The following is a 14,105-nucleotide window of genomic DNA, read 5'->3' on the forward strand; positions in this document are numbered from 1 at the left end:
AAGTCATTGCAGAGGGGGGAAAAACAAAGAGATCCTTCTATATACCTAAATATTAAGTCAGGCTTTGGATACAATGACTCTGTTTTGCAAATAGCCGTTTATGGCTCCACCATTTTGAGTTTCATTAGCTAGCTATGAATTTGCCTCCTTTGCACTTGTGCATAAAAAACTGGCCCTTACTTTTAAATTTCTCAAAAAGGTAGTCTTGGAAACAGCTTTTGAGACTGATTTATTGGGAAATCTTGGGACTGATTTCTTCTCTCTTTTCATTTCTGAAACCTAAATAGCAGAACCATCCCTTGTTGTTTACAGCACTGTGCTAATTAGATTATGTATTTACTTTGCTAACACACATATTACTGTGTGGAGTCACTGTCCATTGCGATCCCCAAATGAAACAAGGTGGGGGGACTGAATCCGGGATTAACTGAGATGAATTTATCTCAGCTTTTCAAAACACTGTGTGAGCGCAGTATAATTCACTTGGACAACTGTGGAATGAAACTCTTGTTTTAGAGGCCATTAGATATTTCATGGGAACTGACTGCACAGACGAATATACGGTAAAGATGTTTCGGCAGGTGATAGAATTTGAGGTGGCATTCACATCACCAACTGAAATACAATTAATTTCTTCCAAGGTGATTTATAGCCTGACTTCTGTGACTGAGGAATTGATCCCTTGGCAGGTCTTTATGAAATAACACCACAGGCAGGGAAATTACATGCACACCTCAGGCTCTGCATTTATTTTATCAGCCTTCTTTACAGGGTGTGTATAATCTTGTTCTGCACAACTAACAAAAACCGTAGTTCTACTGTGTCATGACTTTAACTGTAGCTCTACTTTGTCATGAAAGACTTCCTCAGTTTCCAGACACAATGGCTACCACAGAGAGAAGCTTTCTTTCTTTGCACCCCCATTTCTAGTAACGTCATTACTGCATTGGACTCTTTGTATGAAGCCCTTTTGATCACATCAACAGTTAGTTCTAAGCTATCTATCTTAACTTCTAGCTTTGTCTGCAGAATTTGTGTGGTTAGCCTGAGACATATGCAGATAAATGGCCTCGGGTTCAGCTCTCTCCGACTTGGGACTAAACATGCTGCAGTACGCTGAACTGATGAATGTAGCTTCTTGGCAATATTGATGTTTCTGCAGTGGACTATAAACCTTTGGCTGGCTTGCTTTGCATTTCCATATTCACGTGCAGTGCTTGACCACTGCCTCTCAGACGACTTCATCTCTCAGAAAACTTTGTTTTAAACAGAAAGACAAAATTGTTCTTCCTCACCCACTGCTCTTCTGCCCACTCACAGTAAGAATCGTGTCTTTTGCCAGATGTAAATAGTGGCAACTCCCAATTCACAAACTGATTACAAAGTCAGTTAGTGGTTTTGAACTAGGAGTGTGTTTTCTAATGAGAGAAAATTCAGAGAATTGATGAGCCCATTGAAACTTCTTTAACCTGTAACATTCCAGCAGCTTAGTTGTATTTATACTTAAGATCCACCCCCCCCCCCCATGTTTCCCTGTGGAAAAATACCCTTGGTTCTGCTTCAGTATCATATGCAGCATAAACATTTTATTCTTAACTTCAGTAGAAAGCTAACTATGTCTTCCTATGTATCCTGGGAAAGTATATCAGGCAGCGTTCTTAGAAGCAATGGAAACTGGGTGAATGATTTAAGCAGCGAAAGAATATTTTGAGAAGATAGTGGGTAGTTTCTGGAACTGCTGGAAGTTGGTAAAAAGGCAGGAATGAATAGAGACTATACAGCCAGATTCATAGTCAAGGTCATATGATATGATCAGTTCTATGCAGGGTAAATGGACCCTGTTGCTGAACGCAGGACAATGCTGGTTCACCCTGACCACCACAGTGGGACCAGACACTTGCTTCCAACGGTGTCACCTCGGCCTTTGCTGCCTCTGGCACTGGAAATTGTTGCTGTTGCCCTTACCCATGGTAATTTCTCTCTGCTCCTGCCTTTGTGTCTCCAGCTTTAGATCCAGGGTTGGCTAAGGCTAAGTCATGTGCTCATGCCTTAGCTGCAGGGGTGCTGGGAAGGCGAGTGTCACCCCCCTCCCCCCCGCCATTTTTGCCTTTATGTTGAAAGGTATGGCTCTCATCAATACTCACATGATGATGAATTCCACAAACAAAGGAAGGAGGTCCAGATACTGGATATTCTCTGTCCTTGACCCTTCAATAAGGACAAACCTTCATTGTAAGAAGCCACAGTAGGGACTCAGGTAGAAGGGGAATGGTGAACACAGATGTCCATTTGCAGCTGCAGCTAATGAACTTGATGAAAACAAAGATGGCTGTGCCCTGGTGTCCAGGGACCCTTTCATTATGTGCTAACCAAAGCTAGAGACGTGACTTAAGGATTTAGGCATATTCGACCTCCCTGTGCATTTCTTGCTACTTAAAGATAAAATGCATTAAATTAAATTTTAACAGTTTGATTAACTAGGAGGAACAGATTTAGATTTATCTGTTTCCTAATTTATATATAGAATGAAATCTCACATTATCAGTTTGTCTTATATGGTTGGCTGGTTTATATATTTATTGATCAATTTCTGCCATTTTTAAAATTTATTTTTTATTTACAATTTTATATATATAATATATATAATATATATATTATATATATAGTATATATAATATATTATATATATAATATATATATATGGCTTATAAATTCCTGCCTGCTTATTTACATTGTCATTTTCCACTTCTGAGAGGCAATTACTTTCCATTCAGTTAGCTCTTTTTGTTTTTCTTTTTTTTTTTTAATTTTTTTTTTTTTAACGTTTATTTATTTTTGAGACAGAGAGAGACACAGCATGAACGGGGGAGGGTCAGAGAGAGAGGGAGACACAGAATCTGAAATAGGCTCCAGGCTCTGAGCTGTCAGCACAGAGCCCGACACGGGGCTCGAACTCACGGACCGTGAGATCATGATCTGAGCCGAAGTGGGAGGCTCAACCCAATGAGCCACCCAGGCGCCCCGCTCTTTTTCTTTTTAAAAAAAAAAATTTTTTTTAGTAACGTTTATTTTTGAGAGAGAGAGAGACAGAGTGCGAGCAGGGGAGGGGCAGAGAGAGAGGGAGACACGGAATCTGAAGCAGGCTCCAGGCTCCGAGCTGTCGTACAGAGCCTGATGCTCGAACCCACAAACTGCGAGATCATGACCTGAGCCGAAGTCAGATGCTTAGCCGACTGAGCCACCCAGGGGCCCCCAGCTCTTTTTCTTATATTTACTTCCATATAGTTAATTAATACATTCATATTGATATTTCTTTTTTTTTTTTTTTTTTCAATTTTGCACATTAAACATTGAATTCCTATGAAGGAAGTTAAGGAGTTAGCCTGGGGTTTTCTGTTTTGTTTTGTTTTTAGGAGTTAGCTTTGTTTTATTCTCCTTCACTCTCTAAGATAGTTGTATCTCAGCTTACTTTCACTATAAATATTTTTCACAGCTAAGCTATACAGTGTACTATGACTTTATATTCTGTTATGCGCAGCATACTTAAGTTCCTTTTTTTGATTCACTTATTCATCCCCAAATTCTCAAATAAGGTCAGACACAACAGATTTGTCTCTCAGTTCTTACATGTGCACATATGTGTGTATGACATTTTTCTCCAGAACTTTCTGCTTGCGTGCTCCATTCTGGACTTTGCTCTTGAGACCTTATGCACAGCTGTGGACCTGGAATTTTCTTTTACTATCATGTTGGGAATTCTCAATTGACCTGGATGGGTGGCATCTCCCTTGGTTTTGTCTCTCTTTTGCGGAGGCACATTGCCCAGTTGCTTCTTGAGAAAGAGTGTGTATGATGTATTTTTTTTTTTGAGATCTGGCAAGTGTGAAAATATCATTTAGTCTCTCCTCATACATGATTGGTATAGAATTTAAAGTTGGAAATTATTTTCCCTGAGAGTTTTGGAGGCCTCATTCCATTTTGTCTGCTTCCAATTTTATTATTGAATTGTTGGGAGCTTTTCTGTTTCTGGTTATTTTACACGTGACTTTTTTGAGCGGAGGGAGGAAGCCTTTAGAGTCTTTCCTTTTAGTCTCCTAATATTCTGAGAATCCATCATAACGTGCCTTGTTTTTGTAACTTTTTTCATTTATTGTGAAGATTTTGTAGGGGGTGGTGGAAGATAATTTTCTTCCCATTGTTTTTTGTATTCTTTCTTTTTTGGAACCCTTACTTGTCAAATGCTGGAACTTTTGTATTTTTCCTTCAGTTTATTAAATTTTTTTTGACCTCTGTTTTTTATTTTTTCTTCTACTCCAGGGTGCATTTACTTTTATTATTTTCTAACCATTCTATGGATTTTTTATATCTATGATCATAATATGAATTTTTAAGAATTCTTTCCTGTTCACTCAATATTTCTATTTTTATAGCATCCTCTTCTTTTTTGCTTTATGGATGCAATATCTTTTACCCATCGGAGTTAATAATGTATATATGAAGTTTCCAAAGCTTCTAGCATTGACTCTGTTTCCTTTTAAAGTTTCTATTTGTCATGTTAGACTCTTCATCACATGTCTGGTGATTGCTGTCCATTTGATATACGTGGAGACACTGAAAACTGATTGGAAGTTCTCTGCATGAACAAGTTGACAAGCTCTCTCTCTCGTCAACTGGTGGTCTTACTATTGGATGGCTTTTTCTTTTCAGAAGCCCCCTTTGTCTGTAGTTTTAGTAACAGTAGATCTCTTTACTCGGGCTGGTTAGTTTCTCTAGAAAAGTCTTCTAATTTCCTATGTGACCGGTGCTGTAGAAACCCAGCAAGGGAAGGGGCTGTGGATCTCTCCATTCAAAGTGTCCACTTTCACTCAGTCCTCTCTTTCAGTGTGATGTCTCTACTAGGTCATTGTTCCTAGTGTCCTGAGTCCAGCCAGACCTTCTTGGGTTTAACTTTTGCAAGGAGCAAACCTGAGATGGAGGGAGAGATAGTTTACAGGCTTCATGGTGGAAGAAGGATCTGGAAGTTTGCTCCTTAAAACATCTTGCAAGCAGTACTCTGGTTTTCAGTGGCATCTCCACACTGCCCTCTCCATCCAGCCTGGACTTTTGATGAAACTGTGCCTGAATTTGCACTTTCCTAAGGTTCCTAAGTAACCCATATTGGCTTACTTCTTCATGACGGTTCTGTCTGTAGACATTTAAGTTTTGTCTGTCCTTGCATTGCAAATTTACTCATCATTGGCCCATCTGATTTCTATTTTCCAGAATTTTTTTCCATTAAGTTTCTTCTCTTCCATTCTCTTTCTTGTTATATGTATGTCTCTGCCTCTTGCTAAGTGTCATTTAGTGGCATTTTAGAGGGAATAGAGTTAAGCACATGATTGTAATCTACCACATACAACTGAAAATCCCTGTTAGTGAACTTTTGATATCTGGCCTTTCAATTTGGATTCATGTTGTCTGGTCCATTAAAGAAAAGTTTATTTGGTTATTCCAAGATGGATTCCATTTATTATACTTTTCAGTTTCATCCAAAAATGGAGCCTTTTTCCTGTTATGTACTCATTGTCAAAATGAGCTAGTTGTCACCCTTTCTTGATTTGAGTAGATAACGGGAAAAAGGCTCAGTTATCTCTAAAGTATAAATTCTAAGTGTGACCTCAAACCCAGTCACAAAAATAACATACAATTTCTTTCTTTTTTTTTAATGTTTATTCATTTTTGAAAGACAGAGAAAGACAGAGCACAAGCTCTGTGGGGCGGAGAGAGAGGAGGACACAGAATCTGAAGCAGGCTCCAGCCTCTGAGCTGTCAGCACAGAACCCGGTGTGGGGCTCGAACTCACGAACTGCAAGATCATGACCTGAGCCAAAGCTCAACCGACTGAGCCACCCAGGTGCCCCATATACACTTTCAACATTGTAAAGAAATAACTTCCACTTTCTATGCTTTTCCATAACCTTAATCTCACTTGGTTCAGTCTTTCTTGGATTTTGTACTAGTTTGATTTGAGTTGTGTCCAAGGTGGAAAAACATTCTTTTCTATGTGGTCCCACTTGTATTGTGCAGGACACTGCGTTTTTATGAGTTATCTCTGTAGATTGTACAGAACAACATTAGACCATGACATCTTCTCCATTTCTAGGATAAAATCACTCCCTCTTATGAAATGTGGGAGCATTTATAATGTGCCAGAGCTTACATTATTGGACATGTAAACACCATAGCAGAATCTGGACCGTATATAATCTCTTTCAACTTTGTCTTTAAATAGTACTTCCATTTTAACAATAACAGGTAATTTTTTTCTTTTACAATGTTTAACATATTATTAAGGTATAGCAAAGATTGTAAAATTGTTATGGGCCTAGTCAATCACCGTAAAGCAAAGAGGAAGCTAATTCAAATTTTAAAGGTTTTGTGTCCTGCAGGATTTGAATGAGTATCAGGGAATCTGATCTTACTCCTAATCTAGAGTTTAGAACATCTTTTTTTTCGAAAAACAAAATAATGTTTACCTTCACATGATAGAATTAATATTCTCCTGTTTCAAGCGCTCCATGTTCTTTGTTGATAAATCAAGACTGAGAGCATATAGAAGTTCAGAGAGGAAACATTCTGTTCGAAGGTTCTTGTTTTCATCACGATAGGTAGAGTGCTAGGCATCTGTTTTGTGCTAAAGCTTACTAGAAGTGTCACTGCCTCTGAGCAACAAGCAGGAAATACTTCTGTCCTTAAAACCAAAAATAGATGCTCTTTCTCATTATCATAACTCAAAAGATCATCTTTTTTAATGAGATGGGCACATCCCCTGTGGTTTTCACAAATTTAAGAATCAGATTATTCAATGCAGAGCTTGGAGAAAAATAGCTCTGATAAGATAGATAATGGAAATTTTACTGAACGCTGAAACAAGAACTTTATCCTTTTGCATTTTTCACCTTTTATTTTTCATTTATTATTTTTGATGATTCCTAAAGAGATTCATTCACCTGTCTTATTTTAAGATGTCAGTACATTTATTTACATAATTCTTGCTGTATATTAACTTCAAAAGATCATCACTGCAGAGAAAAAAAAAATTGCTCACAAGAAGAATTGGATGTGTTAGGATTTAGGTATACTGTATACTTTAGACAGTTGTACAAAGTATTGTGTATTAATGTGTTGGCAGTTGGAAAGGTAAAAATTGCTACTTTGCTGATTTTAGAAAGTTCTGCCTGTGTTTTAGAAAGTGGGGCAAGGGAAACTAAAGAGAAGCAAGTAGAAGTAATTTAAGGGAAATAAAGTAATGTATTTGAAAGTGCTTTATAAACTTCCGAATAACATAAAGATGTTAATTACTGTTTCTGCAAGCCTTGACTTAAAGAGAGAAGAAAGATCCAAAAAGACTCAAAAAAGAAAAAAAATGGGAAAAAGAGAAAAGAACTAACTCGGATGAGAAAATGTTCAGAAAGAAACACATTGAGAATACCATAATGGGGGGGGGGAGGGGTTACGTTCTAGCTTTTTTTTTAAATCTGAAAATGCAGTAGTACTTATACTTCTTATTTAAGCAGTTAAGTTAAAAACATTTTATAAACCAAAAGTTCTGCTGAAAATAATTTGGGGAAGGAATCTTATCATATGAGTTGGCAAGAATTGGGTGGAAACCACAAGGCAGATGACTTTCTCAGCTCTAAATAAAGATCTGTGTGTCATAGGGGCTTCTGTGCGGTGCTTCCACTTAATTAAGGTTTAATTTACATTTGTTGATATCATCTGAGCTGTACATTTTGTTCTTATTCACACCTTTACAAGGTAGGTATCATTAACCCATTTTACAGATGAGGCATAGAGGGTAATCGACTTGCCCCCAACCACTTAATTCTCCAGTGGCAAAACCCTCATTCATCCAACCCTTGAGTTTATTCCCACATCCCCACAGATGCTTCATGGCAGAGCAATTAATTCCATTGTGTTTCTAGATACATGGCTTATTGGATCTCTCTAGAAGAAGTCCTTGTTAAATAACAGTAGTCAACTTACAAATATCACCCCAGGGCATGTTTTAGGCCTGGCTGTGTTTGTACTAACTGGCTTCAAATGAACCCTACTATTTGCATTCTGTAAGAACCAAGGAAAAAACAAAGAAGACATCTCAGCTGCCCAAGTATAGGTTCAGAATCTGTGCACTGTGCCCTTCACACCTTATCTGGAGTTTGGTATTTTAAGTTTCATTCTCTTCTAAATTTTATTTGGTTTCCAAAATCATAGCTGACTTGAGAAAGGGAAAGGTTCCTACTCTGACTGCAATGAGACTTGACTCTTGAGGGTTGGGGCGAGGGCGAGGAGATAATCAAACTATGAAAGGCAGACAAAGTGTCTCCTGGAGCAGAGCAGTCAGCGGCCTTTGAGTAGAAGAGCAGACAGCCCTCTGTGCCTCCGAAGCTTGTCTCGCCACTGGCCTTCATAAGCAGGTGTGTTCCATTTACCAGCAGTGCGCACAAAACCAGTATTGCACCCTGTCCCTCTATTCCATTGATTGTTTCTTCCTCTAGGATCCTGACTCTGCTTGGTTCTAGACCTGGATCTGTAACTTGGATTTCACCTTTAGCTCTCCAGGGTGTTTTTATACCTGTACTTTCCTTGCTGTTTGAACCTCAGCAATCTTAGTTTTGATTCTCAGTGTCCTGTTGGCTTTGGGAGGAACTCCAATCCTGCCAGCTCTGGTCATGGCCGTAGAAACTCAGCCTCTGCCCAGTATCCCCTGAGCCAGCTCCTTTAGTTCAGTGTTTTCATGTTCCAACGGAGCAAGATAATTGGTAGTCATATTGATGATCCCATGTCACCAAAGATTAATTATATTCTGTATGTTCCAAGAAGGCATTACATTTTAGAAAAAAAATTTAATCCAGTACGGTTGAAGCTAAACCCATTTTATTACTTAGATGGGTAGTCAGTCCTTCAACTGTTATGAAAATCTTGATCATTCTCAAGATCTTCTTCCTCCTTGCGGTTTCTAAAAAGCAGAAATTATATAGTATTATAACAGCATAGTGAGGCAGAGAATTATAATGAGTTATAGAATATTTTTGAGGAGCATAACCAATTTTTTTTAGTAGCTTGCACCAGCTTTCTTATCAAAAAATGGTTCATTAAACAAAGTCTTTTTTTTAACATTTTGTTTACAGATTTGTCTTTTAGGTCAATAGCAGCAAATACTTAAGTAGAGATGCTACAATATCATAAAATAGTTAAAAAGGGAGATAGTGGAGCAAGTGGTTGTTGACATGAAATGTTTATTTTGGGGAGAATTCTTGGCATTTTTGCCTCACATCAGCATAATAAGGGTTTGTAGAAGAGGAGGGAAACATTAATGTATTTGTTGAGGATAAATGGCCCTGTAGAGCATTTGTGTTAGTGAATATATTATGGATAGTCCCATAAATATAGTAATTAAAAAGTTGCACACTAAACATTTTGTGGACTGGCATAAATATCCCTCTTCTCCCCTCAATGGCCTGCATTTGAGTGAATAGTGCATTGTTCCTCTTGGTTTCTTAGTATTCTTAAAAATAGGAAAAAGAATGGTAGTCTCAAAGATGTGTTTCCTTCTTGGGGTATTGGCTGATCAGATGGGCAGAAACAGATTTGATGTTTTTAGGACTGAGTTATTTTTTTACAGTCAGAAAAATGTCCCACAATACCTACTAAAAAAAAAACAACAACAAGCAAACAAAACAAAACAAAAAGCAGCAACAACCCACGCTTCCTGGCTTTGGGAAATTTAATCATTAAAGTTATTTCCAGACAGTACCGCAGTGTGCTGGCGTATAATGTGTATAATGTGTTCAGTAGGATCAGTGATACCACAGAGCTTATGTGTTGTAAAAGACGCGAAATGATGAATAATATAAATATATATTAGGGACAAAAACATAGACCTGTAGTAGGTGAATTTTCTGGATTTTCAAGGAAGCCAGACTTGATTATCTCATTACTATCTGTTGCCCCAGTGGGTTGAACCTGAGGAGGTTGCTGTGTGAATGAGCATCTGGGAGGAGAGGCACCATGCTGTTAGAGTAATGACGTCCTGTCCTTCACACAGAAGGGTAACAAAGAAGGCAGACAGATGTAAAGTGGGCAATTTCTATTCCTTTGCATGCTCAAAATGTTCGCACCTAGCTACTTTCCCATTTATGAGGCATCCTGTTTTTCATAATTTCATTTTTTCTGAATCCTCTTACCACACTATATGCATTTATGAGTTCATAAAGATTTTTTTCTGTGAGGAGGAGAGTAAATGCAGTTGAGTCTGATTTGCAGCTTGGCTTTGAGTCAATTAGGTTGAGAAAAGAAGGAATAGACTATTCCTGTTCTCACCATTTAATTAGCCTCTTTACCTCTTAGTTGTGAGAGCTCTTGACTTATGTACTGGCTTGTCGATTTATTCCATACTTGTTGACTGCTTGCTATGAATCCTATGCCCTGGGGATGCAAAGAGGAATGGCCCAGTTAGGTTTCTGATCTCTTTGGAACCATGTCCATCCTGGCTGACTTAATGACAGTGACATGTTTATCTAGAATTCTGAAATTCAGCCATCTTCCAAAGATGGCCTGGAGATGTTCATGGTAACAGAATAGAACAGCTCTTGAAGCCTCACAACTTTTGAGATCACAAAATCTGCCTACAGAACATAAAATCTACTTTTTTTTTTTTTTCAACTTTTATTTATTTTTGGGACAGAGAGAGACAGAGCATGAACGGGGGAGGGGCAGAGAGAGAGGGAGACACAGAATCGGAAACAGGCTCCAGGCTCTGAGCCATCAGCCCAGAGCCCGACGTGGGGCTTGAAGTCACGGACCGCGAGATTGTGACCTGGCTGAAGTCGGACGCTTAACCGACTGCGCCACCCAGGCGCCCCTAAAATCTACTTTTTAAGGTGTTTTCCGTTGCATTAGACTTTCTAATGAACCTTGCTGTTTTGTATTTATTGGAGTGCTTTCCAAGAACTAAGTCATTTCCCGCACTTCTGAATTTGCCAGAACCTGAGGTGGAAAGTGGACAGGAGCCTGAGGGGGATGGCGTTGCTGCTGTCTGAAGAAGCATTACGCTGGGCAATCTTAGAGGCAGGAGCCATGGCCAACTGTACTCCCTTTCCTTGTCTTTATTTTCAAATGTCTGACTCTTCATTTTTATTCATCTGGTCATGCTTGGAGAGGTCTTTGAATCGAAGCATCTTCTGAAGCCTTGTGAGATGGTGGGTACTGGTTTCACTGAATGAAACTTATGTAAACCTTTGGCAATGTTGGCACCCCAAGCCAAAGGTCATTTTAAGCAGATTGTTCTTCTGGATGTTTTACTTACAAGATGCTTTTTCATACTGCTAAGTTCTACTATCGATGTGCTCGCCTCAAGATGCCCCTATCCGTCCTGATATGCACTGGTGTATGTGTTTATTTACCTTAAAATAGGGTTGGGCTGTTTCAATTTTGGAGGGTAGCATGAGTAAGAAACCAAGATTTTCAAGATCGAGGTTGTCAAACAATTTACATGTCAACCCTTTCTCAGTAAAGAGCCTTCCCAGCTGTTTTATCTACAGCATTATTGTCATTTCATCTATTGCCTCCAACATCCCAATGCTCTTACCTACAACCTTGCTGTAACTAGGTTTGTCTTTATTCCTCTAATTCTAATATTCTTCTAATATCAGAGGGTTGTGGATTTCAGTGCCTGGCATATAGGAGTGTTCAGTGTATGTTTTTTAAATGCGAAATTAATAATGACAGCAAATCAACGTGATGTCTACAAAAATGAGCAGAAGTAATCTTTGCATTCAGTTGACTTCAGGAGGGGACATGAAGGGGGCTTCTGGGGTGCTGATAATGTTCTAGGTTTTGATCTGGTGTGTTCAGTTTAGGAAAATTCATTGAGCTGTTTACTTAATGGTATGTGTACTCTTTCTATATTTATGTAATACTTCAATGGAAAGTTTGCTTAAAAAGTCAGTCTGATGTCTTCTCTACCCAGTACAGCAGATTTCTTTTTTTCTCTCAAGCTTTTAGAGTTTTTACAGGATATTAGTTCAGATGTCACAACAAAGAACCAGGCTAGCGTTGTTCCTTGACTTTAAGGAAGAGTTGAGGGGAACACCAACAAATTGTGGGTGGGATTGCCTGGTCTTCTGAAGAGGGCCAGGGAGGGCCAGCCCTGATGGATAGACTTGCAGTGACCTGCACTTCTGTCACACTTATTACAGGGGCCACATGCTAACCATCAGTAGGCTCTGTGCGTGCCTGCAGTGACAGGGGGACTTCATCTTGCATGTGACTATGAATAATTCATAAATGTGGTTAGCTGGAAATTTGTGGTCATCATTAGCATTTTAATGAAAAAAAATGCAGTCATTATCCTAAATCTGTTTTGTTTCTACTTTTTTTTTTTTTGTCTCACCCCACCCCCACCCCTATCCCTCACGACAGCTAACCATCTCAGTCTTTCCTGAGTACTTGGAAACTGCCGAGGCCCCTGCTAATGTGCTGACTGGTCGCTATGGGCAGACGGTACCCGGAGGCTCACTGTCACCCAGGCAGCTCATGTACGTATGGGATTGGTCCCTCTTCTTTTTTCCTTTAAGTTTCATTGTAGACTATTGCAGTAAAGGTTTGTAACATTTAAATGAGAGTGTTTAGAAATGCAGGAGGATGCGTTGCTCTAGGGTATGTTTTTAATATTGAATGATGGGAAATGTTATTTAAATTAGGCTTTTTCTAATCCAGTGCCCTAGAAAGCCAGAAGTATGTATCAGCAGTCTGCCTCTTCTGTTTCAATGCATCCGCTCATAGATAGGGTTTTTTTTTTTTTTAAGTTTTCCTTTTCATCACAATATATAACATTTGAAACAGTAGGAGTGCCATAAATTAAAATCATTTCCCACTGATTTTTACAATTCTTTTAAGTAAAAAAATTCCTGGACCAAGAAGAGAAGTCCTCTGGGCATGGCGTTGTTGAATACGTGTTAAGGAGAGAGCCCCCGACTCTTTATTTGTTAGCATTCTCCAAAGGAGGAAACTCCTGATTTCCTCAGCGATGACTTTCAGTGTCTCACAAAACTTGTTTTTCCAATTATAGTCTTTCAAGAATGGCTACTGTTGTGGCCTTTTCCTGTGTGTCTCTATCTCAGATTAATTTAGGAGAAAAATTATTATTTCCCCTTTAATAATCTCTCCTATTTCTATAAAGGAGAGTTTGTCTTAAACTTATTTTTTGCCCCATTTAGACTTTTAGTAAAGTTTGGGCCAGCTGTTTACATATTTATTTGCTTTTGTTGCTTCCTTTGGACCTCTGGAATTTTGGCTTCAAATCAGGGGTGTGCTTGGGGTAATTTCCCAGAGTGCCTTTGCTCCCGTATTCTTTTCAATGTTTATTCATATCAAGTCCCATTTCCTTGTACACCTCCATGTTTTTCTTCATAGAAAAGTTAGAACTGCCCTCAAACCCTCTCCCAGACCATTGCTTCTAAAATATAAGCTAGGTTGTTAGAAGCAGTGGAGGAAGGGAGAGCTGACAACAGAGCAGAGATTCAGACCAACCACCAGCGATAACAGCCCACAGTGGGGGGATAAACAGCTTTTACACGTATACTTTAGTATCTTCCAACAGCATTATTATGTTACCCTAAAATTAGCAGTTTTCATAGTGAACATCAGAAAAAATTTACCCTTATACACTGTAAGATAGAGGTCAGCAAACTAGCCCATGGGCCAAATCCAGCCTACACCTGTTTTTGTAGGACCTGACAATTGTTTTTATATTTTTAAATGGGTATGTAAGCACCTACATAATCTACTTTGCCTCTTGGCCCTCAGAGCCTAAACTATCTGCGATCTGTCCTGTTGAGAAAAAATTTGCCTATTCCTGCTGTGAAAAAGAAGTTGGAAGCCATGTACTATGATTGAAACATATGAATTTGTTATTTTTTGACCAGTTTTGTCCTACAAAAATGCTAATTTTATGTGGTTCAATCTAATATACTTTGAAGAAATTCATCTTTCAAAATGGTTAAAAGTTTGAACGTTGTCAGGGTTCTCAGGGTGGAAGAAGTAAATTTACTTAGAAAATTATG

The 14,105-nt window shown here is 38.7% G+C and overlaps 1 protein-coding gene across 14 annotated transcripts in view; it reads left to right on the forward strand.

Moving 5' to 3' along the window:
• The window catches only part of APBB2 (amyloid beta precursor protein binding family B member 2), a 397,886-nt gene that overhangs the window by 135,007 nt on the left and 248,774 nt on the right, over positions 1-14,105 (forward strand). For 13 of the 14 annotated variants that reach the window (XR_007151499.1, XM_047855461.1, XM_047855459.1 and 10 more), the window contains one exon: positions 12,463-12,578. The exons of the other annotated variant lie outside the window; for it this stretch is intronic. Coding sequence is in view for 10 of the 13 variants with exons in the window: in XM_047855461.1 (XP_047711417.1) it covers positions 12,533-12,578 (46 nt within the window). In the remaining 3 variants the exon portion in view is untranslated. The remainder of the gene's footprint in view (positions 1-12,462; positions 12,579-14,105) is intronic. 14 annotated transcript variants of the gene reach the window in all.

This window comes from Prionailurus viverrinus, chromosome B1 (genome assembly GCF_022837055.1).
Source record: "Prionailurus viverrinus isolate Anna chromosome B1, UM_Priviv_1.0, whole genome shotgun sequence".
Classification (NCBI taxonomy): domain Eukaryota; kingdom Metazoa; phylum Chordata; class Mammalia; order Carnivora; family Felidae; genus Prionailurus; species Prionailurus viverrinus.